This window comes from Theropithecus gelada, chromosome 13 (assembly GCF_003255815.1).
Source record: "Theropithecus gelada isolate Dixy chromosome 13, Tgel_1.0, whole genome shotgun sequence".
NCBI classification, from domain to species: Eukaryota; Metazoa; Chordata; class Mammalia; order Primates; family Cercopithecidae; genus Theropithecus; species Theropithecus gelada.
The window spans coordinates 31,756,274-31,780,196 of NC_037681.1; the positions used below are offsets into that span (position 1 = coordinate 31,756,274).

At 40.9% G+C, this 23,923-nt stretch overlaps 1 protein-coding gene across 2 annotated transcripts in view; it reads right to left on the minus strand.

The window, feature by feature from the left end:
• Positions 1–19,061, minus strand: part of ROCK2 (Rho associated coiled-coil containing protein kinase 2) — a 154,234-nt gene extending 135,173 nt beyond the window's left edge. The window contains exon 1 of one of the 2 annotated variants that reach the window (XM_025354060.1): positions 18,936–19,061. Coding sequence is in view for 1 of the 2 variants with exons in the window: in XM_025354059.1 (XP_025209844.1) it covers positions 17,678–17,818 (141 nt within the window). In the remaining variant the exon portion in view is untranslated. Of the gene's footprint in view, positions 1–17,677; positions 18,301–18,935 lie in introns of those variants that run through there. The other variant, XM_025354059.1, reaches the window with a different exon arrangement.
• Positions 19,062–23,923: the final 4,862 nt, after the last annotated feature.

Consider the following 23,923-nt stretch of genomic DNA (forward strand, 5'->3'; position numbering starts at 1 on the left):
TGGGTTCCTGCCTGCTGGTAAAGGAACCATTTAGAGATGTCAAGGAACTACAGATCTTGAAAGTTTAGAGTCAGAGCCAGGACAGCGTTTTAAATTTAAGACCTCAAAGGTAAAGTCGATTTTCAGGTAATGGTGAGGTCCAGAGTAGCTCCATGGGATTAAGTGAATGAAGTGAAAAGAAAGACAACTGGAGATGATGAAATTAGGAAACTAAAATGCCAGAGTCCTGGGCCCTCTGTTCACATAAACTCTAAATTCACCATAAATGGTGGCAAAGCCTTGTGGGGAAAGATTGTGAGCCATGAGGAAAGATAGAGGACATACACTCTAACTACATCAGACTTAACAACAGGAATTTTAACAGGAAGGTTTTGTAGATACTGTGGTGGCAAAGTGAGAAGGAAACCCACTCCCATCCTTTCCTATGCTGAGAGGTTTAAGGACTACAGGAAGGTACAAGCTCCACTACAGAGAGCTTTTCCTCAAAAGCAGTAGAGTATCTATACCTAAGGAAAAGATAAAAGAAACATTTGGTAAAGAATTTGAAGATGCAAGTGAATATGTTAACCTTAGAACAAAAGAGAGAGAAACGTGTGAAAAAAGGGGAAAAACAGGTGGGGGAACAAGAATGAGAAGACAGGTGTATTAGGGCTTATACATCTATCTTGGGCAGGAAAAGGCAACAATGAAATGAGATTTGATAGGGCCGCTTCATGGGAAGGTGGCCCAGGGAGCAGGTTCCAAGAGTTCTCTGGAAAAGATGACATCAGGCCTCTCAGAAATCAGCTAGTGCCTTGAAGAAATGCAATTAGAAGGGAGTCTATTTCTAGTGTGTGAGAAGACTCAAACCCATCTGGAAGGAGCCAAATGAACTGGATGCCTTGTGTTAGCTTAAGACTACAAGCTAAGACAATCAGGCAAAAGTTCCAGTGGTCAGCCTTGGCCCAGAAGAACTGAGAGAAGCTCACCATCTATCTCACATTGTAAAAATGAACATTTGTCCTTGACCATGAGTAACTTCTAGTTCAGAGTCTCGCTATGTCTCATAACACCTAATAGGGCATGATAAAGAAATAAAAGCAACTCATTACCCAAAGAAGACATTCCTCTGTCTTTTCTCTTTAGATCTAGTTTATAAAATGAAGGGGTTGAATTAGAACCATTACCATTAACAGCCACCACCCCCAAAACAAAAAAGGGGCAGCAAACCTTACAAGCAGATTATTAATTGGGAATGAGACTAACCTTTCAATAAAGCTTCCTTAACACATACCAAGTGCTATAGGCCCAGTGCTAGATACTGAGAAGAGACATAAAGATAAATATCACATAGTCACAACCCTTGAGGAGCTCCACGGTCTGGTAAGAAAAAGGAAAAAATGAATAATCATAATACAATATGATTATAATTGCTTACAACAGAGGCATGTGCAAAGCATTATGTGACCAAATGGAAGAAGGAAGTTGCCTGGGGTTGGGAGAAGGAGCGAGCAGGAAATGAAAGAAGACCTCACAGGGAAAATAAATTTAAGGTGAGTCTTAAAGAAGAATTAAAACCCGGGAAAGACTAACAACAGGTACTCAATCTCGTCTGTAGTAAAATATTAAAATACATATAAAAACAAAGGGAGACACTGGCTTTTTAAAGACCTATCAGATTGGCAAATAATGTAAAAGGCTAATAACATTCAGCCTACCAAAGATATGGAACTATGTGTATTCTCATCAATACTGGGAGAGTTCAATTTGCTAAAGCCTTTTAAAAAGATAACTGAGATTATTCAGGGATTTTTAAATGTGCGTATACCCTTTAACAATTCTGTTTCTTAAAATCTGTAGAAATATTCACATATGTGCATAAAAATATTTATACGTTCACTGCAGCAATGTTTATAACAGAAAGAAAAAACAACATAAATGTCTATCAACATTGACACAGTAAAATAAACTATGGCAAATGCAGGTAATAGAATACTCCACAGCACTTAAAAATAACTAGGTGAATTATAAATTCTGATTGGAAGGTCTTCAAACTAAACCAAGAAAGGAGATACAGAACAGTAGATACTGCAGAACTGCATTGTGGCTTTTAAAAAACTACAAGTAGTCACATGGTTTTATATGCATAAAAAAAGGAAAATGATATGACATTATATTAGATGCACAGAAAAAGGACAAGTGATACACTGATGTATTATAAAGTGGTTGCCTCAGGAGACTGAGATCAAGGAGAGAGAGCTAAGCTTTATTTCTATAACTTTCCTTTTTTTTTTTTTTTTTTTTTTTTTTTAAAGACAGAGTCTCACTCTGTCACCCAGGCTAGAGTGCAATGGTATAATCTCAGCTCACTGCAACCTCCACCTCCCCGGCTCAAGCAATCCTTCCACCTCAGACTCCCAGGAAGCTGGGACTACAGGTGCACACCACCACACTTGGCTAATTTTTGCATTTTTGGTAGAGACAGGGTTTCACTGTGTTGCCCAGGCTGGTCTCAAACTCCTGGGCTCAAGCTATCCACCCACCTTGGCCTCCCAAAGTGCTGGGACTAGAGGTGCGAGCTACCAAGCCCGGCCAATTGTCTGTTTTTAAAGGGGCATATTTACTTTTGTAATTTAAAAAATGAAGTTTATTTATTTTGTTTTTGTTTTTTGTGGTAAGCTGATAAAGCAGAGAAGGAGACAGAGCAATCGAGGTACATACGAGGGCAAAGAATATAGGAGAACATGGTATATTCAGATTATCAATGAAAAGAAGACTGCCTCTATCCCTCGTCCTGCTCACTCCCTTTCCTTCCACATCTCTGATAAGAAACTTCTACCCCCAAAGTCCATCATCTATGAGCCATAAACCCCACCAAGACTTTGTCTTACTATTCTCTTAGACTATAAAGATCCATCCAAAACCCCAATGCGACTAATTACACTCCGTGAATTAAGAACACAAAAATACCAACAATTTTCAGTCATTTATTTAACACTTAGTGAAGCTAGTATGTGCCAAATAATATGCCGCATTTTGTGGGGGGGAGGGGGAAACAGGCTAATACAAGGGGGCTGATTTGGTATGCACATATCTTTTGGAAAACACTGATAGACACATACAACATAGGCTGTTATACACATAGTTCTTCAACTGTCTAAAAAAACTAAAGTTCTGTACAGTTTACAGAACACTAGCACATGTAGTTAGCTTCTCACTGTATTCTTCACAACTCCTTGAAGGCAGATAGTCCTATAAATTACTCACAATCAAGAAGATAATCAGTAGAACATCTCATTAACACCAGCTTTTAACACTTAGCTTTTCTGACTCCAAATCCAATGTTCTTTCCACTATACTACTCTTTTAAAAATACACTTGAAATTAAAAATTCAAGTCATTTTCCTTCATTTTTTGCCCATCTTCACTATCTTGGTGGGGAGAACTCGTAAGAAAAAAATTAATTTTAACCTTCTCATTTGTTAATGAGATCAAACAGGGATCCTCTTTATGTACTTTAGTGGAATTTTATTAATAGAAAATCATTTGAAATAAGGTATTGTTCAGATTTTCAAACTTTTATTTCACAGATCCGTTGTAACTAGAGTCAAACTGAATAATTCTGTTTAAAAGAGGGGGAAAGCACATTAAAACACTATGCCAAATATTGACATTATATCATTCCGAAAGACAAAACTTCCCTATACTAAAAGCTTATAACAATCCCATCTCCAAAAACAAAAGTAACTTCTTAAAAATTTATTCACTGTTACATTTTATGACTTCCCTCAGAAGAAAATTTTACAAGCCAATTTTGTACTAGAGTTTCCTTTTATTAATTCTAAATTTAGTTTTATTTGTATCATCTGCTGTTCTCCTATTATGGAAATGTCTTAAATATGGAAAACAATCTGTTTCCAGCATTCAAAATTTATAACTTTACACCCTACCCTTTTTAACAAAAAAAAAAATTGCTTACAGCAGCAATTGTTTTTCAAAACTATCAGCAAAATCCTTTAGGTGAGTTTTCTTGTTTTTGTGACTAAATTCTTTAAATGTTCTCTAGCTTTTGTGATTAAATTCTTCTTTAACGTGAATATAACAACATAAACATTATCCATATTGTAAGTTTATATGTTGCAACCATGAGTTGCATATTCCGTTTAAGCTACAGCAAGAAATAATGCCTGAGAATATTTTTAGCATGAACATGTCAGAACTGACTCATGAAGTCTCAATTTATTTGCATTTTTTTCAAATATTTAGAAATGCCGGAGCATCTTGTATAACATTGAGGTATTATGGAATTAGGAATTCTCATCACCAGATTGTAAAATGTTTCTAACTGGAAGAATACTCCCAATAAAAATGTTTCTAAATCATCCATAACACACTTCTAAAGATAACTGCAGAAATATATTCAGTCAGTGAAAGAAGCATCACCTAGTTTCAGATTTCACATTTCTAATTATCTTTCTATTCAGCAATTATTTGAAAACAATAGATATATTTCAAAAGATAAACTGCCATAAATCTTTAGGACTTTAAAGATACTTTTATTATATGTCACTGTAGAGCCTCACATTATTTAACTGTGCCTTGGCCACAGGCATGTAGTTTTGTTAGCCATGAGATAAAAATCCCACAAACTGTAACTCTAAAGCAACAAAGTTATCTGAAAAAGGTGATACATTTTTCAAAATCATACTAATATTTTCATATTTAATACATGAAATACTTTTACAGGGATTTCAACATAAAAAAACACATTTTTCACTAGATCTTGTAGGCATCAAAGTTCATGACAACTGTGCTAATACACTTTCTTTTCCTTTTGATTTTAAAACCAAAAACTTTTAAGAACCTGAGAGGCGGAGGTTGCAGTGAGCCGCTATCTCACCACTAGCCTGGGTGACAGAGACTGCATCTCAAAAAAGTTTCAAAAAATGGAGGAGGGGGAGGGAGGAGGAAGAGGAGGAGTGAGAAGGAGGGAGGATCAGGAGGAGGGAGGACGGAGAGGAGGAGGAGGAGGGAGGAGGAGGGAGGGGGGAGGAGAAGGAAGGAGGAGGAGGAGGGAGGAGGAGGAGGGAGGAGGAGAAGGGAGGAGGAGAAGGGAGGAGGAGGGAGGGAAGGGAGGAGGAGGGAGGAGAAGGAGGAGAAGAAGAAATGATATTTTCTAAGTTTCCTTCACTGCTCAAAAAAAAAGAAAAAGGTCTTGCATGTAGTTATCTTTAATAAAAACTCAAAAATAATTTATCTAACCTAAAATTAAAAAGAAAACTTTAATTTCAATAAGCATATTCTGAGTATGACTTCTAGAGGAGTCACACCTAAATACAAGGCAAAAGAGCAGAATCACACAGATACAGAATGCACAAATAAGGCTACTTTTAACACCTGAAAAGAACGTAGTATGTTGGATACGATGCAAAAATTTGCACATATCCAAGTCAACATCCAATGCCATCTGTGAACAAGAACAGGCAACCTTTGTATCCGTAAGGCAAATTAAAATAAATACTCAAAAACAAGCCAAAAGCTCAGTGCAATAGTGCTTAAAACACCAACAGCTACCCATCCTCTATATGAATCAAGTTATTAAAGTAATACTGCTAACTGTTTTAACAGAGAAGTGTAAGATAAAATTTGGGTCAACAAAAGGGAGTAAGTTTATAAGCTTACACCTTACATGCTCAAAACAATCAAAAAGAGGGAAGATGAATACAGAGCAGAATGGAAAAAAAAACAAACAAACATGTAAAAGCCATGTGCACGTCAGAAGCCCTTAACATCTGTAGCTTAGAAATAACCCAACTGGCTGGGCACGGTGGCTCACGCCTGTAATCCCAGCACTTTGGGAGGCCAAAGCAGGTGGATCACAAGGTCAGGAGTTTGAGACCAGCCTGGCCAACACAGTGAAACCCTTTCTCTGCTAAAAATACAAAAAATTAGCCAGGCCTGGTGGCAGGCACCTATAATTCCAGCTACTCAGGAGGCTGAGGCAGGAGACTCATGTGAACCTGGGAGGCCGAAGTTGCAGTGAGCCAAGACTGCACTGCTGCACTCCAGCCCAGGCGACAGTGCGAGACTCTGTCTCAACAACAACAACAACAAAACAGAAACAACCCAACTAGTAGACTCCACTGCCATTATTAGGGCCTACCCATTAGCCAGGTGCAGTGGCATGTGCCTGTAGTCCCAGGTACTTGGGAGGCTGAGGTAGAAGGACTGCTTGAGTCCAGGAGTTCTAGGCTGCAGTGAGCTATGATCACACTGCACTCCAGCATGGACAACAAAGTGAGACCCCACCTCTTTAAAAAAAACTTTTTTTAATTAAAAAAATAAAAGAGAGCCCATACAGATCAGCAAGACTCATTCATTCCTTGGAAGCAAAAGGTATCATAACAAGGTTTAAAAAAAAAATGCTTAGTATTAACTAGGCCTTTCAGGTGTAAACACTTATCAGTAGGCTAATTCCACATTCAGAGGGCTCTGATCTGCATTTGTATTCTATTTTTGGAATTCCCAACACTGGAATTGGCCTGTGGTATACAAAATAAAACTCCTTCACCAGTTGATTACCATATTATTTCCTAGCATAAAAACAAAAACAACTTAAATATAATGATTCAAATTAGGCCACACTCATGACACATTAGCAAAAATCAAAAGAACAAGCAAAACACGCACATAAAACAGTGGCCAACATCATTTGTCACTGGTAAAATGCACTACAATGGCTATAATTACAATGACACACACTACCAAGTGTTTCGTGATAATATGGAGAAACTGGAACCCTCATACATTTCTGGTGAGAATGTAAAATGGTAGGGCTGCTTCGGAAAACAGTCTGCAGTCTCTCAAAAGTTAAGCATAAATTTACCATATGACCCTGCAGTCCTACTCCTTGGAATCTACCCAAGAGAAATGAAAACATATACCCTCACATATGGTGAATTCATAAACAAAATGTGGTACATCCGTAGCTATGGAATATTATTCATCAATTAAAAAGAACATAGTATTCATGCTGCAACATAGATGAACGTCAAAAACATCATGTTAGGTAAAAGAAGCCAGGTGGAAATCACTGCATATTTTATGATTCCACTTATATGGAATTTACAGAACAGACAAAGTTATAGTCAGAAAGCAGATCAGTGGTTGGCTGGGGTTGGGATTCAGGACTGACTGCAAATAGGATCAAGGGAATTTGCGGGGGGGGGGGTGATGAAAATGAATTGTGATGATGGTTACACAACTTTGTAAATTTACTAAAAATCATATTGTACACTTAAAATGGAAGAAATTTATGGTGTATAAATTATACCTCAATAAAACAGTTGAAAATAAAAAGAACTAGTAATGGTAGTAAACAATGATGCCCGACTCTATATATTCAATACCTGCTCATTCTCAACCACCAGACTTTTATTTCAGAGCTGATTCTAAGAGCAAATAAGAGACTGAAACACATTTTGTCAATTGCACTACATCTGCAGGCTGTATTTATTTGTTCAACCAATATGAAAGGCTTATTACAAGCAAGATACTATGTATCACTCTCCTTTGTCTGCTAAATGAATACCAGTAGTAGATGTAGAAGAAAAACTATCACGACTCTAAATTCTATTCTTTCTATAACTGTTTTAAATACAGTCCAGAGAACACACACAAAAAACCACCTGCATGTATTAGGGAAAAAAAAGAAATACTACAAACATGAAACAGTTTAAAGCCAAATCAACATGTTAGAAACCAAAATGCTTAATATCTGAAAAATTCTCAAGTCACTGTGACTTGCAATGACACACTTGATTCCTCTCAAAAAAGTCTCATGCCCTTTAACTTAGTTTTTAATATTGTTGAAAAATATTGCCTTACTATTAATAACAGCCAATATGCTATTTTAAAGGATTTTACCTTGTGAACACACCACCAGCATTTCATCTGCCCTACTCATAAAGTGCAATTCCAACACAGGCATAACTAGGTATATAAAAAGAAGTAAATATGTTTAACCAGAAAAAAGTTAAGGAGAAGGGGGAAAAAATGACACATATAAATGATAAAAAGCTGTTCAGGCCCCATGAGGTATCTTTACTTCACCTAAAATACTGAATAAAATTCACTTAAATTCTTTCCAAGACAAACTGTTTCACCACAATCCGGAAAATATCCAAATCACAATTTGCTTTTCCTACATGACCTCCAAATTAATTCTACTTCTAAACCCATCCTCCCTGAATATATAGATGTTTACTTACCTTCTTTCCCATGGATAGATAAGAACTAAGTGACAGGAACACATACAAAATGTTTATCTGGGAAGTATTTTAATTAATATCTCTTCAAGTAGAGACATTTCTACAGGTTATCACTTCTGTTATTTAAAAAAAGAGGCTAGGGCCAGGCGCGGTGGCTCACGCCTGTAATCCCAGCACTTTGGGAGGCCAAGGCAGGTGGATCACAAGGTCAGGAGATCGAGACCAAACTGGCTAACACAGCGCAATCCATCTCTACTAAAAATACAAAAAAAATTAGCCAGGCGTGGCTTTTGAGTTTATTTTTATTTAATGCACAGAATATGAGCTGTTTTAGGACATGGGTCTTTTATATTTTCCTATTCTGTAAATATTTGTTGAACGAACTAACAATTTCTGTAAACAGAAACTCCCAATTAATATTTTGGAAAATCTAATACACCTAGACAAATCTCTATCTCCTGATATAATATTTGAACTCCTACTTCATACTTTCCATCAGAATTCCAAATGAAATATCAGTAAAAATAAAGCCATGTGAGAACAAAAAGTCAGGTATATGATGATATAATCCTGGTAAAAGAGAATTTCCTAAACATGACCACTAAGCCAGAATCACTTTACAGTGAAAAGATTGATAATTGTAACTACATAAAACTCATACTATTCATTAAATATTAAAAAAGATGAAGTACATGACTAGTGTAATTTTTAATATATATATATAATTTAAGACATATACACCAAAATGTTAAACAGTGATTATCTCTAAGGAAGGAGATTGTAGATAAGTGTCATTAGCATTTTACCCTTCTATGCTCCCTAAATTTTCTCCAATAAGAGCATATTGGCCGGGCGCGGTGGCTCAAGCCTGTAATCCCAGCACTTTGGGAGGCCGAGACGGGCGGATCACGAGGTCAGGAGATCGAGACCATCCTGGCTAACACAGTGAAACCCCGTCTCTACTAAAAAATACAAAAAAAAAACTTAGCCGGGCGAGGTGGCAGGCGCCTGTAGTCCCAGCTACTCGGGAGGCTGAGGCAGGAGAATGGCGTGAACCCGGGAGGCGGAGCTTGCAGTGAGCTGAGATCCGGCCACTGCACTCCAGCCTGGGCCACAGAGCGAGACTCCGTCTCAAAAAAAAAAAAAAAAAAAAAAAGAGCATATTATTTTTATAATTTAAAAAATGACAAATCTTGTTTCACTTCAAAAAATAAAATCTATGTTTCCCTCTCAGCCATAGTTGGTTGTCATTTCCCTCAGGTACAGATAAAACTAAAAAGAAATGGCATTTTTTCCAGAGACAGGGTCTCACTCTATCACCCAGGCTGAAATGCAGCAGCACCATTACAGCTCACTCAGTCTCAAACTCCTGGACTCAAGCCACCCTCCTGCCTCAGCCTCCCGAGCAGCTAGGATCACAAGTTTGTGCCACCATGCCTGGCTAATTTTTTTTTATTTCTGTAGAGGCAAGAAATCTCACTGTGTTGCCCAAGCTGGTCTCAAACTTCTAGCCTCAAGCAATCCTCCCAACTCAGCCTCCCAAAGCACTGGTATTATAGGCATGAACCACTGTGCCTAGCCAAGAAATGACTTTGAAATGAGCGTGGGTTAAATAACAGAACCAGGACTGACGACCTGCTGTAGCTACTAAGGTGGTAGAAAAGCAAATTTAAAAGTCCCAACAGTCAGTAAACTGACTTTTAACAAAGGCGCCAAAGCAACCCAATGAGAAAACTTACATTTTTTTAAAATGGTGCTGGATAGTCTAGATAACTGGATAATTATGTGGGAAAGAAAAATTAACTTCAACCCCTAACTCACACCACACATTAAATTTAGCTTAAAATGTATCCTAGACCTAAATGTAAAAGTCAACCATAAAGCTTTTGGAAGAAAGCAAAGGTGAATATCTTCATGACATGGGGATGGCAACAATTACTTGGGCAGAAAGGCAATAGCCATTACAAATTTTGATTAAAAAAAAAGATATGGCAGTGAGCTGAGATCTGGCCACTGCACTCCAGCTTGGGCAACAGAGCGAGACTCCGTCTCAAAAAAAAAAAAAAAAAGAGATATGGGGCCAGGCATAGTGGATCGTGCCTGTAATCCCAGCACTTTGGGAGGCCAAGGCGGGCAGATGACTTGAGGTCAGGAGTTGGAGATCAGCCTGGCCAACATGGTAAAACCCCGTCTACACTAAAAATACAATAATTAGCCGGGCGTGGTGGTGCATGCCTGTAATCCCAATTACTCGGGAGGCACAGGAGGGAGAATCGATTAAACACATGCGGCAGAGGTTACAGTGAGCCAAGACTGTGCCACTGCACTCCAGCCTGGGCAACACAGCGAGACTCTACCTCAAAAAAGAGAGAGAGAGAGAGAGAGAGAGAGAGATACACCATAAGCTAGGAAAAAAACACTCACAAAACATACATTTGACAAAGAGTGTTCTCTCTATATACAACTTATATGATTCAATAATAAATACAAATAAATAACCCAACGTTTTTAAATGGGCGAAAATGGAGATATGTTGCTTTGAACAGATAATTCACAAAGGAAAACATATAAATGGCCAGTAAGTGCAAGAAAAAGTACATCATTAGTCATGAGGGAAATGCAAATCATGCAAATCAAAATCACATTTTAAAGAGCAGTGTCAGGGAAGATGTGGAGCAACTGGAACTCTCATATATTGTTGGTGGGAGTGTAAAACGGTGTAACTACTTCATAAAAAGATCTGGCAGTTTCTTTTTTTTTTTTTTTTTTTTTTTTTTTTTTAAAGACAGAGTCTCACTCTTGTTGCCCAGGCTGGAGTGCAATGACCTGATCTCAGCTCATTGCAACCTTCACCTCCTGGGTTCAGGTGATTCTCCTGCCTTCCTGCCTCAGGCTCCCAAGTAGCTGAGATCACAGGTTTGTCCCACCACAGCCGGCTAATCTTTTTTTTTATTATTTTTAATAGAGATAGGGTTTCCCCATGTTGGTCAGGCTGGTCTCAAACTCCTGACCTCAAATGATCCGCCCACCTCGGCCTCCCAAAGTGCTGAGATTACAGGTGTGAGCCACTGTGCCTAGCCCGCAGTTTCTTAAACAGTAAACGCGTATCTGCCCTACGACTTAGCAATTCCACTACAAGGTATTTAATTTACCCAAAAGAAATGAAAACATTCATAGCAACTGTATTAAGAGCCAAAGTAGGCTGGGTGCAGTGGCTCAGGCCTCTAATGCAACGCTTTCAGAGGATGAGGTTGGAGGATCACTTGAGGCCAGGAGTTTGAGACCAGCCTGGACAACACAGCAAGACCTCATTTCTGCAAAAAAATAAAATAAAATAAAAATTAGCCAATCACAGTGGCACACACCTGTAGTCCCTACTAGAGGGGCTAAGTTGGAAGAATTATTGAGACCAGGAGTTGAAGGTTACAGTGAGCTATGACTGCATCACTGCATCCCAGCCTGAGCAAGAGAGCAAGATCTTGTCTCCATATTTAAAAAAAATCAAGCCAAAATACGTAATACACTCAGTACTCTGTATCCATGAATCCAACCAACTGTGGATCAAAAATATTTGGAAAAAAAAAAATTTAAAAATACAGACTAAAAAACAATACAGTATCGTATTAGGCATTATAAGTAATCGAGAGATGACAAAGTATATGGAGGATATGCATAGATTACATGCAAATACTAATGCCATTTTATAAAAAGGACTGTGCATCGTCGAATTTTGGTACGTAGGCAGACTGTGAAGCAAGTATCCTGGAACCAATCCCCAGAGAAGACCAAGGGACCACTGTACATTCTGAAGACAAAAAACTGAAAACTAGTCCAGGTATGCATCAACACGATATCCAAGCCAACTGTGGTTTATACATAAAACAGAAGACAATTCAGCAACAAGAAAAAGGAACAAATTGCTGACACACAAAATAACACAGATAACTCTCAGAAACAATGCTGCATTAAAGAAGCCAGACACAGAAAAGTATATACTATATGATTCCATTTTTATGAAGTTTAGAAGAAATCAAAGTAATCTTTACTGCAAAAAAAAAAAAAAAAAATCAGAAGAATGACTGTCTCTAAGAGAAGAAAATGATGTGTGGAATCAGCTGAAAAGGTGTGAAGGAGATTTCTGAGTTGGTAATAATGGTCTGTATTTTTACAAGAACTTGCATTACATAGGTGTGTGCATTTGTCAAAACTCACCAGTGGTACATTTAAGATCTGTGCATTTCATTGCATGCAAATTTAATCTTTAAAAAATCTAAACAAATCAAATTGAACCCTTCTTAAATACATACCAAAGTGTTTGAAGGCAAAGTATACTAATATCTCCAATTTACTTCAAGTGAATCAAAAATAAAAGATGTATTGATAGATGGATAAAGGAATGGACAGATAAAGAAAATACAGCAAATATAGCAAAATATTAATTATGCGGTGAATATATGGATGTTCATTGTTGGTTCTTTCACCCTTACTATACTTTGAAATTTTCTATAATAACATGATGGAGAAAATTTTAAACTCTATCCATTACATTAAGTTGAACATAGTGTATCTTAAAATCCAGCAATTCCACTCCCAGATATATACCCTAATGTACAGGAATTCTTCACATGAGCTCCAGAAATGCTCCTAGCAACACTTTCCATAATAGAAAAAAAAAGAAAGAAAGAAAACTGTAAATATCCTTTAAGTAGATTGGAGCTAAACTGATTATCGTAGCAGGGAATATGAATAAACCACAATGTTAGCCAATCTTAGAAACACCATTTCCAGTAAGGCCGGGCGCGGTGGCTCAAACCTGTAATCCCAGCACTTTGGGAGGCCGAGACGGACAGATCACGAGGTCAGGAGATCAAGACCATCCTGGCTAACACGGTGAAACCCCGTCTCTACTCAAAAAAATACAAAAAAAAAACCTAGCCGGGCAAGGTGGCAGGCGCCTGTAGTCCCAGCTACTCGGGAGGCTGAGGCAGGAGAATGGCGTAAACCCGGGAGGCGGAGCTTGCAGTGAGCTGAGATCCAGCCACTGCACTCCAGCCTGGGCAACAGAGCGACACTCCATCTCAAAAAAAAAAGAAACACCATTTCCAGTAAACAAAGCAAGTCATAAAAGAATACGTAAAAACGCTGACATTTTATAAAGTTAAAACAAGTAAAACTACATAATACTGTTTAGAGATATACACAACTGTAGTAATCTATGAAATGAAACAAAGGAACAATAAAATGTTCAGGGTAGCAGATGAGAGAGGATGCAGGAAGACTGAATCCAGCAGCAGCAACAGCACACAGGTAACTTCTACAGGCTAGTGTTCCACTTATTAACTTGTGTGGTGATTTCACGAATATGTTTTTATGCTTCATAAATTATATTTGCATACTATATTTTTAGAATTCAAAATGGGAAAGAGAGGGCTATCTGATCAAGACTCTGGAAATAAAAAACAAAAAAGTTAGATTTCAAGATAATTATCCACTATTTATTTACAACTACTGAAGTGTATGTAAGTCTGTATTTCCTTACTTAGTCTACATCGGCCTTACCCTGGGACCACAATGTTTCCCAATTCAGAATTTCTTGGATTTTAGAATGGTACACAGTACATATACTGTGCATTCCCTAAAACGCTCTTGAAAATCTGGGCAGCACCCTGAAATCAAATACATTAATATTCTTCCAGCAAAAGGCATTATTATTTACATCAAGAGGAATGACTAGACCACAAATATTCTAATGTCAGATTAGGTCAGATGTTATCATCAAATACATTTTACCAAAAACTTGGTTTTTAGGGTTTTTTATATACCAAAATTGTGGATAAGGGATTGCAGACCTGCACTTGCTTCAAATCAACAGTAAGTTCCATACATCACCTTTTGTTTAAAACCTCCCTAGCTAACTCATTTTCTTTAAAGATTTCCTATCAACATGAAAGTTTTAAAGTAAACTAGTCACATTTACACTATAAATGCCAAACTCTTCATAAAGAAAAAAATGTATAAAACGATCTTTAATTTTTATTCTATTTCATTTTTTATTGTATCTCTATAATGTTCTTACTTATTACATGATGGGAAAAATATACATACAATTTTATTTTAATTAGGCAAATAACCAGCAGCATGATGAGTCTAAGCACTGAGATAAGAAATATCGTCAGATAGTTTACAAGGATAATGAAATCAATCAAATTATTTTATGTTCTATGCCACTGAAAATTGTAAACAAATTTTTAATCACCTTTGCCCATCCACACAAGTCTTAAGAGTTTACCCAAGCATGAGTCCTATAGGTTATTGTGACTGTTTACCTTTGAAAGAGTAAAATAAATCAAAACTCAAAAAGCACAGACCTTTAGAAAAACATCTCTTCAGCAAAGCCTGAAACACAATTCTTTTTACCATAATAGGTAAGCAGTATGAGAAGCTGGTCTTGACAACAAAGCACAGGTATTTACCCAAAGGTTTCAAACACTACAAAAGCGTATTACCGAAGACCTGCCTCCAAAAAAAAAAAGAGGCAGTAGAGAAGCAAAACTCTATTTCTAAGTAATATTAAGCAGCTCACAATCTGCAACCATAAAACAGATAAATTCTTCTCAGATTAATTTAAGGACCCACATAAAGCAATGAGCCTTTGCAGAGAAACAAGATGTCATCTTTACACTGATTTAGTCTTGGACTCTAGCTCTACCTATGCCTAATGATTGCCAGCACTTTTCTGATGGCAAATTCAAATGATAATGCTACTCACTCAAAATTATGTAGCAAGAAATAGATGCAAATAAAACCATTTTCCTTTGAAAAGAAAATTTAAAGCAATTAACTAAAAACATGCTAAATGTGCACAGGAGAAGTGAACTAAATTTAATGAGCACTGTGATGTACCAAGCACTAGGCTAAGCACTTTACATGTTATCTCATATAACTTTGTTTCCTACAGAGGTTTACCTTCCAGGCCTAGCTTACTGAAAGCATCATACAATCATTTCTGGTGTACTTCATCTTCTTTTGTCATCTTAGGAGTATACAATTTTTAATGGTACTTTCTGAGCTCCTGAATGTAGTGTTGCAGCTGTGTTTGCTTTAAATTATATTCCTTTAAATTTTCTGTTAAAGACAAAATATGTATTTCCTATGGCAAAGCCAAAAAATAAATGACATGTGCAGTAAAACAATGACCAATTGTGAAATGCAACCTAAATGCTAAGGTTTCAGATCTTTAAAGTGATATCAGCCATTATTTCATCAGTATTTCAGGAATATAATTTTTTATAACATTATTTTAGACATTAATTTACAGTTTCAGTTTGGAGAGATGAAAAGATTCCAGAGATGGATAGTGGTGATGGTTGCACAACAATGTGAATGTATTTAATGCCTGCCACTAAGCTATACCCTTAAACATGGTTAAAAATGGTAAATTCTGTATACGCTACCACAAAAAAATCCGTTCTAATATTTCATAAAATACATGTAATTTAAAATTAATTTATAATTTTTTTTTAATTTAGTTTATCAATTTGCAGCAGAAGCACCAGGAATCTTGCTCCAAAGGAATAAGGGACACATTTTGGCTTGGAAAGGTTTACTGTACCTCAAGCATATTTAATCAACTAGAAACAGCAATAACAGAGTCTGCCAAGTCATCAGCATCCGATGTCAATTCTCAGATCAGTAATGTGTCACCTTAATAAAAGTGTGTTTTGGCTGTAATAAGCATTAAATGAATGAACTGTGTCCTGAGCATGTAAAATGTTTCACTTTTAAAAATAGCCGTCATTTTAATAACTTGGAAAGTAATAAAACAAAATGCATGAGCATATTACATGTATAAGCTACCTTACATTCAAGCTCAGAATAACTCTAATAATTATGATTAATATCATTAAAGATCTAAGATATCAAAGTGAATTGCAAAACGTTTGCATCTAGGATTTAGTATGAACCTGATGAATACTTGAGATTTGCTGTACTATTTTTAACTAAACTTTCTGGCCTTAGGTCAAAGTTTTGCTAGCAAAATACCAAAGTGAAAATGCTCGGAGTGCAGCCCAGAGTCTCCGCTTTAGCCTAGGAAAAGCTATGCCATCCATGCAAGCAATCTTACTCCCAATTAAAGACTTTCAAAGACTGCTCCCATGAAAACACAGGAACAACACATTAACCCGAAAATGAGTAAAACATCAGACACATGTGACACAACATAGCACATCACTCACTATTTTCTGTGCACTGTGCAGAAAGACACACATAGCTAAAGTCAGTTCCTGCATTTTGACTAAACAGGACTGAGTCACTCTGCAAACGATGCCTGAAACCTCAAAGGATAACCAACTGCCTCTGACGAAAAGTCAGTCCGTCCGTCCCTGGAAAGGGAGGAGGCAGTTTTTCTCATCATACAGTAAGGTTTATCCCAGCAGGGAACAGAACTAAACATCTGCATTCCAACACAGAATGTCTAACGGATCTAAGGATCTCCCACCCTAATTCTAGTCTTCCAAAGTCAATCTAATATGCAGAGTATCGTTTTCACTTTTCTTCTCCCCAGGGTAAAAGTCCACACCCCCTTTTCCCATAAATGCATCCACACTGCACACTACTCAAATTGCGAAATACAATCATCTATCCTCACAAAAATAAGAAATAAGCCAGCATTCTACGGTGCATTTCTATTTTGTAAAACATGCTCCTTTCTTAATCAAGAGCCAATTAGCAGCCTTTACGGTGCTATTAATTTGGATTTCAAAGGTCGTTTTAGGAAAGAGACGCAATGAAGAGGAGAGATTTATTCCACTCCACAATTCAGACTGAGTTTTTGGCTCTGGCGCAATAATCTCAGGGAATTAAATTTACAGCACTTAAAATGCACTAAATGGCAAGTATGGAATGCTCAAACGCAAGTGAAAACAGCAAAACATTAGGTATGTGTTCCAAGATTTCAGACTAAAAGGAGAGAGTGAGGGCAGCTCTTTGTCATGTATCCCAGGGAGTACTCGCAACAGGGAGAGCATCAGGTTTCTTTCTCCCTTGCTCGCACCAAGTCCCCACGTAGCATGACACTTTCAAATCGGCTAACCTACTGTATGAAGGATGGCCAGTCCTCCACCCACCTCCCCAAACAGAGTGGGTAGGCGGAAGGAGAAGAGGGGTGTTCCTCCCAGTGCTGCAAGAAAGGAGCAGCAGGGGATGACACCGGCTCCAGCAGGAGGTAGAGGGAGGAATCAAAGGCGGGTCACTACTCTTGGAACTCGGGGGCAGAAGCGTTTGGTCTCCGGGCCCGGCTGCCGGAAGCAGGGCGGGGTGGGGCAAGACCTCCCCTCCTCACGGGCGGACGGGCACGAAGGGCTGGGCGCAGAAGGGATCTGAGGTGTGAGCTGCAACGAGCAAGCTCCCAGGCCCCGGCCACCTACCAGCAAGCTCTCCACGTTGATGGGGGAGCGAGGGTCTCGGATCAGCGCCTCCAGCTTCCTCTGGCGGCTCGCGCCGGCCCCGTCCCCCGGCACGGTTTCGGGGGCGCCGGGCATTTTCCCCGTCGGCGGGGGCCGGCTCATGCCGCCACCGCCGGACCCGCACTCAGGCTCCTCGCGCTCAGGTCCGGCAGCCTCTGGGCCTAGCACCGCCCCCGCACCACCAGCTTCGGCTGGGACTCCGCTTGGGCCCACCGCCCGCCTCTAGCTCCGGCTTCGGGTCTCCGCGGCGGTCCCCCGCCCAGGGGCTGCTCCCAGGGGCCCGCCCGGCCCGGCCCTGTCGGGAGCGCAGGGGAACAGACTGCGTCCCCGCCCCTCAGTCAGATTCGCGCCGCCGGTCCGCTGGTCCTCCGCGAGCGCCCGCAGGAGTCCTCGGGCGGGAGCGGGGAAGTGGCGCCGCCACCGCCGCGGCCCGGACCGCCCCGCCCTCTGGGGCCCCGGGAGGCTGAAGCCCAGGCCTGGGCCACTACGGCCGCCGCCGGCCCGCTGCCATAGTCGCCGCCGGCTGCCTTGCAATCCCTCAGCCCGCTCCCGGCGCACACACTCCCGCGCGGCCGCCAGTCTTCGGCCGCGCGCCGCCGCTACCCACAAGCCCCTCCGCGCGCAGCCGCCGGCGCGCGCCCCCGCCCGCCCCGCGCGCGCCGCGCCCCGCCCCGCCCCGTGCGCCGCGCTTCCTCCCTTTCTTTCCCTTCCTGCGTCTGCCCCGCTCCGCTTTCTCCTCTGCGCCCCTTCCTCGCCCGCCCTCGCCTCCTCCCCCTGGCGGGGTTCTCTGAGGCGAATGGCCGGGCGCGCGGTCACGGTCGAGCGCCTGCTGGGGGAGGGGAGACGCACCCGGGCCGGGTCCTTCCGCGCTCCCCCTGCCCTTCCCGCCGAACCCAGCGGACGACCCCGTGGCCCAGAGGCTGAACCCCCGACGTCGGGCCCGACGCAGCCGTGCGCTGGGGGGAGTCCGGCCGCGCCCCCCGCCGTGGCCCCCGCTGACTCAGCGCGCAGCGATGCGGGCCTCGCCTCACCCGCGCCCAAATAATAGCGACCGAGCTCGGCGCCCGCGAGGGGCCGCAGGGCCGTGGGTTTCGTTGCGAGCCTGAGAGGGGACCCTGGGTGTCTGGGATTCCGAATGAGCGGAGGCGGGTGGAATCCTAGTCCTGGGGCAGTAGGGCCTGGGATCCTGAAAGCGTTTCTGCCCGGCGTAGACACTAACCACGTCGAGAGAACGGGAGAGCACCAGAAAAACGCTTTCCAGCCGCAGGCCTTCGCGGGGTCTTCTCCTTTTGGGGGGCGGAAGAGGGGTGGTTATCGGGGCCGTTCCTCCGCATTCCTGCCCTCTCGGCGGTCGGTGCCATCGCTCAGATCCGCCCAGGGCGCAATCCGAAAAATATGTGCCAAGAGCTAGAAAACCATTCATAGAGCCCCTTTGACCCAGTAAACCCATTTAAGGAAGTACATTTCCAAGGAAATGATCCAAAGGGCGAAGAAGGGGGAGAACTTGCAGAAAGATGTTAACAGCAGGGCTATTCACAATGATCGTGATGACCAAAACCTGGGAATGGACCCAGTTGTCCAACAACTGAGTAACACAAACAAGCGCCGTCACATTGACAGCAAGAACCCTGGCAGGTATGCAGACTGTGTCAAACATGAAATTTTGGCAAGTACGTGAGAAGGTATATTAGAAATAAGTGAAACAAAAATCGTTTTACACACTGGAACTATGTAAAATGAGCAGCTATAAGAACCAGAGAATACAGTTCTTAAATAAATGGGATTTTTTTTTTCTGTAAAGATGATTAAGAGCAAATTAAAATTTCAAAAAATGGGAAAACCACTCCGAAAAGCAACAATCCGATATCCATTAAGTAATAAGAATGTTAAGAACTGTCTCCCTGGCATGTCAGAGATAAACCCGAAGATAGGGTGAAGCCCCAGCCTTGTAAAAGTTGCATTTTGATCCAAACCATTGAATTAATTGGAGCCTCTTCTTTGGTTTTAGGTTAATTGAAACCACCCCTAGCTGGACTAATGCAGGAAGAGGCCCCGATGATCCATCCAATACAGCTTTTCCCTTTCAGATAGTAACACTGACTTCACGACCAGAGAGTCCTTTAAGTCTATACTGAGCTACTCATTCAGACCTCCGCAGAGGCCGCCAGGAGAACAGACGGAGCTAGACACTCCCACTTATGCACTGGAGCAAAATAATGAGATCATCTATGATTATGGATTATTTTTCTGATGACAAAATAATATGCAAGGCAAAGGAGCACTCTGTCTAGCGGGGCGTGGTGGCGTGCGCCTGTAGTCGCAGCTACCCCTGAGGCTGAGGTGGAGGCCTCCTCCGTTGAGCCCAAGAGGCCAAGGCTGCAGTGAGCTGTGATCACACCAGTGCACTCCAGGCTGGGCAACAGAGTGAGATTCTGTCTCAAAAAGAAACCCCAAAAAACCAAAGAAAACAAAACACTATGTGGTTCTCAGTTTCCAAATTAATTTTGACTGTTGTATATTTGTATGTAGCTTGGTGGAATAACAGGAAGCCATGGTCCAAATACTGGACATGAAAACCTTATTTTAAGAGTAGTGATCAACAAGATATATATCCTAGGCATCTTCTACATGTACGTATTTATATAGACCAGAAAAAGCCATGGTACAGAAGATTTTTACCCAAGACCTATCCCGTTGTCTACCTGGAAGAAGAGAAAATGTATCTGTTGATATGAGTTAAACCTTTCTGCAGGATGGGGTAGGGGGGAGGTTAGTACAACAATTCTTATTTTCGAAAGTAATGCACAAATGCATTCTTGTAAAAGTTCAAACGAGGGCCGGGCGCGGTGGCTCAAGCCTGTAATCCCAGCACTTTGGGAGGCCGAGACGGGCGGATCACGAGGTCAGGAGACCGGGACCATCCTGGCTAACACGGTGAAACCCCTGAAACCCCGTCTCTACTAAAAAATACAAAAAACTAGCCGGGCGAGGTGGCAGGCGCCTGTAGTCCCAGCTACTCGGGAGGCTGAGGCAGGAGAATGGCGTAAACCCAGGACGGGGAGCTTGCAGTGAGCTGAGATCGTGCCACTGCACTCCAGCCTGGGTGACAGAGCGAAACTCCGTCTCAAAAAAAAAAAAAAAGTTCAAACGAACCACAAATATATGGAACATAATCTAAAATTTACTCTTCCAACTCTATTTCCACATACATTCTTGTATCACTCAAGGCCTTTGGCCATCCTCATACATATGTATTATAGATACACGTTACCTTTTTCCTACAGACATGAAATTACACCATATTATGGTGTTTGGCAACTTGGGTTTTTTCCTCGTTACTAATATGTCCTAGAGGCGTGTCCATGTCTATAGGCAGAGATCTGCTTCCTTCCACTTACCTGCTGTCCTCTACTCCACAGTTTGGATGTGCCACACTGTCATTATTCTCTATATGAGAGCATAGTGGTTAAGGAATAATTGCCAAAATCCTGCCCCAAACACACACTTGCCGTGTGGCCCTGAACAAGTTACCGAACTCCTCTGTGTCTCGATGTCCTCACAATATTTGTTATAAAGTGCTTAGAATGTGTGCTGGCCCTCAATCAATGCTAGATATTATTCATATTTTCTCACTGTCACAATGATCCATTGACATCCTCGTATCCTTTTTGCATTCATATTTGAATAGTATAGATTCCTAAAAGTGGAATTGTCATAACAACGGGTAGGCATACTGTAAATACAGATGCTGCCAACCTGTTATTTATTTATTTATTTAAGTCAGGGTCACCTTCTGTCCTTCAGGCTGGAGTGCAGTGGCATGAGAGATCTCGGCTCACTACAACCTCCACCTCTCGGGCTCCGGCAGTCCTCCCACTTCAGCCTCCTGAGTAGCTGGAACTGCAAGCACACACCACTATGCCTGGCTAATATTTGTATTTTTTGTAGAGACGGGATTTTTCCTTGTTACCCAGGCTGGTCTCTTAACTTCTGAGCTCAAGCGATCCACTCACCTCAGCCTCCCGAAGTGCTGGGATTACAGGGGTGTGTCACAGCGCTGGGCCTCAACCTGGCCTTTAAAAAGATGCTACCCTTTTACATTCTCAGCGTGAGTTGAAGAAACTGCCCATTTCCCTTCACCTTTCCCAGTATTCAATATTATAAATATTTTTAATTGTCGTCAACAAAATGGGCAAAAAAACGACATCTTGTTCTGACTTGTATTCCCTTAATTACTACTGAAGATAGGCATTTTGTGTACCTATTTCTTCCGCAATTACCTGTTTATATCTTTTATCCATTGGTTTTACCTCTTTTTTGTGATTTATAAGAGCTCCTTATGTATTTTGGATATTCCTCTGTGTTATATTATAATAAAATATTAAAATATGTTACAGTTTGTGAAGATTTTTTTCCAATCTGTTGCCTGCCATTCGGTTTTGTTTTTACCTGTTATACAGTCAAATCGGTTGATATTGTCCTCTACAGCTTCTGGGTTTTGTATCTGTGTTAAGGAGGATTTCCAACCCAGTTTTTAGGTCACACAGAATCCTGGAATTGCAACAGGTTATGAGGAAATGGCAGTTTCCTAATATTCTCAGCTCAGTTCGTCCCAAATTAGCTGTGGAAGGGGGTTCCCTGGGCTTGCTGGTCTCCAAGGGAACTCCTGCTGTGACTCCTGCTGCTACGGACTCGGTCCAGGGTTGACTGCTCCTGTGTAACAGGGGCCCCAGTGTGTCCTGAGCACAGGTGAGACAGGCAGGAACTTGGACAGAAACTTTTGTTCAATAGTAAGGAAGAACAATGGAAAAATAAACACAGAAAATACAGGGCATTTAACCAAGCTGGCCTATCAATGGATAAGGCTTGGATTGTACCATAACTATTCATAGCTTGCTCTGCAAAACTTAGAAACTCCACTCCGTTTCATATGAATTTCTTTTCTCTGTCTCTTCATTCCCAATGGTCTATTTGACATCCACTACCCAGCAATGCCTTCCTAGCCCTCCCGATGCTTCCTCACCCAAACTGAGGGTCCAGGCCTCCTTCTTTTCTCTGAGATCCATCTCCTCAAGTTTCAGGTTTTGATTTGAGGGCTCTTCCTCAAGAACTAATTCACCCATCAGATGCAACTTTACCCTCTCCACCCACATCTAGGACTAGAAAAGGACCATTTTTGTCTTTTGACCATGTGGCTTTTGTAATTACTTTTTTAATTATAACAATTATTATTTTAAGGGCTTACTATGTGCTAGGCAGCATGCTTTATAGAGATTATCTTAATTCTCGAAACAGCCTTTTGCTTATGGTAATATTACTATGCCCATTTTACAGATGATGTAAGGAGGACTCATATACATGCACATGGAGTGAAACAATGAATTAAGGAATGGATGGGTGAAAACAGCGAACCGTGAATGGTCCAGCCATCACCGACAAGACATGTAGCAACTTTTCCCATCTCACTTCATGCTGCCAAGCAACCCAGGCTGGCATTGTTGTAGTGAGTTGCTTCTGTTCCACACAAGCCAGGATTTAATAACAGAATAAAGGAATGAACTCGCAATACAAAGGTGTCATTATCTTTGTAAACTCCTCTACTATAAAGGGTACAGGGTTTAATGGTTTATGAAATAGAGTTTCATCCTAAGTTGCATTCATGGTTCTGGTAATAACTCCCAGGGTGAGTGAGAAAATTGCTGAACCCTTCTGTGAGTCAGTTGCCTCATACACAAAATAGAATTAATGAAGCTTGGTTGTCATTAAGGCTTCTTAAGATCTGCAGATGAAAGATACTGCATTCATCCAACACAAATTATTCACCAGTATGCTATGAAAGACTCTCAGAAAAGAAAGCTCTGGTCACAGCTGAGAAGTAAACTGAGAAGTAAATGGTAAGTCACTGCAAAAATATATACAGTGTAAATGTATATGTTTGAGAACAGTGGTCCCTAGAAATGACTTGGAGGATCCTGGAAAGCTAAGTTTGTTTCTGGCTCTGCCAGTTTGGCAGGGGACCTTGATGTCACACCTGGCAATCTCATTTTCCCCATTAGTGAAATAGAGGTGGCTCTGTAATGCTTTATGTGATTTTCCTGCTCAAAAACTTTCACTGGGTCTCCTATGATTGTGCCTGAAATCCTTAGCCTGGAATCCGGGCTTTCTAGAGATGTCCATGCCTCCCTTTTCAGACTTGTCTTCCAGTGT